Source organism: Penaeus monodon, chromosome 21, assembly GCF_015228065.2.
Source record: "Penaeus monodon isolate SGIC_2016 chromosome 21, NSTDA_Pmon_1, whole genome shotgun sequence".
Taxonomy (NCBI): Eukaryota; Metazoa; Arthropoda; class Malacostraca; order Decapoda; family Penaeidae; genus Penaeus; species Penaeus monodon.
The window spans coordinates 33,801,216-33,801,726 of NC_051406.1; the positions used below are offsets into that span (position 1 = coordinate 33,801,216).

The following is a 511-nucleotide window of genomic DNA, read 5'->3' on the forward strand; positions in this document are numbered from 1 at the left end:
CACCCAAAAGCAAGCAAACACGTACATGTACAGGACTACAAGTGATATCATATCGTGATAACCAAAGCCAAAAGGCTCACAGGAGCCTTAAAGATAAACAATAAATCTTACTCATCCGCCAAGATGTATACACATGTGGAGGATCATTTGGATGACCTTGGAGGTATATGATAAAACACTATTTAGAAGATACACATATTACTCGTTTAGAAGGTGGTCTTTTGTTCTGGAGATTCAGAGTTGAGAAGAACACACAAAAATGTTCACCGGAAGAAGTAACTTGCAGGAAGAGAACTGGGGAGGTTCTAAGAAGACTTTTTAGGGTTCTTCATAGCGGTCACTTACCCAAGATCTGTCCCTGAAGCCTCGTCATCGGAAAACCTGACTCGGTTCACCATTATCGTGATGGATCAAGGAACCAGGTTCTATGGAGCTTTTGGGGGAAGAGGGAGTTAGGATGGTGTGTGTGGTGATGGCGCGGGTCCCGTGTGGGTGTGTGGTTCTCCTTCCG

At 44.4% G+C, this 511-nt stretch overlaps 1 protein-coding gene across 1 annotated transcript in view; it reads right to left on the reverse strand.

Moving 5' to 3' along the window:
• Window positions 1-53: 53 nt before the first annotated feature.
• Window positions 54-511, reverse strand: part of LOC119586731 — a gene marked incomplete in the record, with an annotated part of 1,176 nt that continues 718 nt past the window's right edge. The window contains 1 exon segment of the mRNA XM_037935458.1: window positions 54-511. Within this exon segment, the coding sequence (XP_037791386.1) occupies window positions 398-511 (114 nt within the window).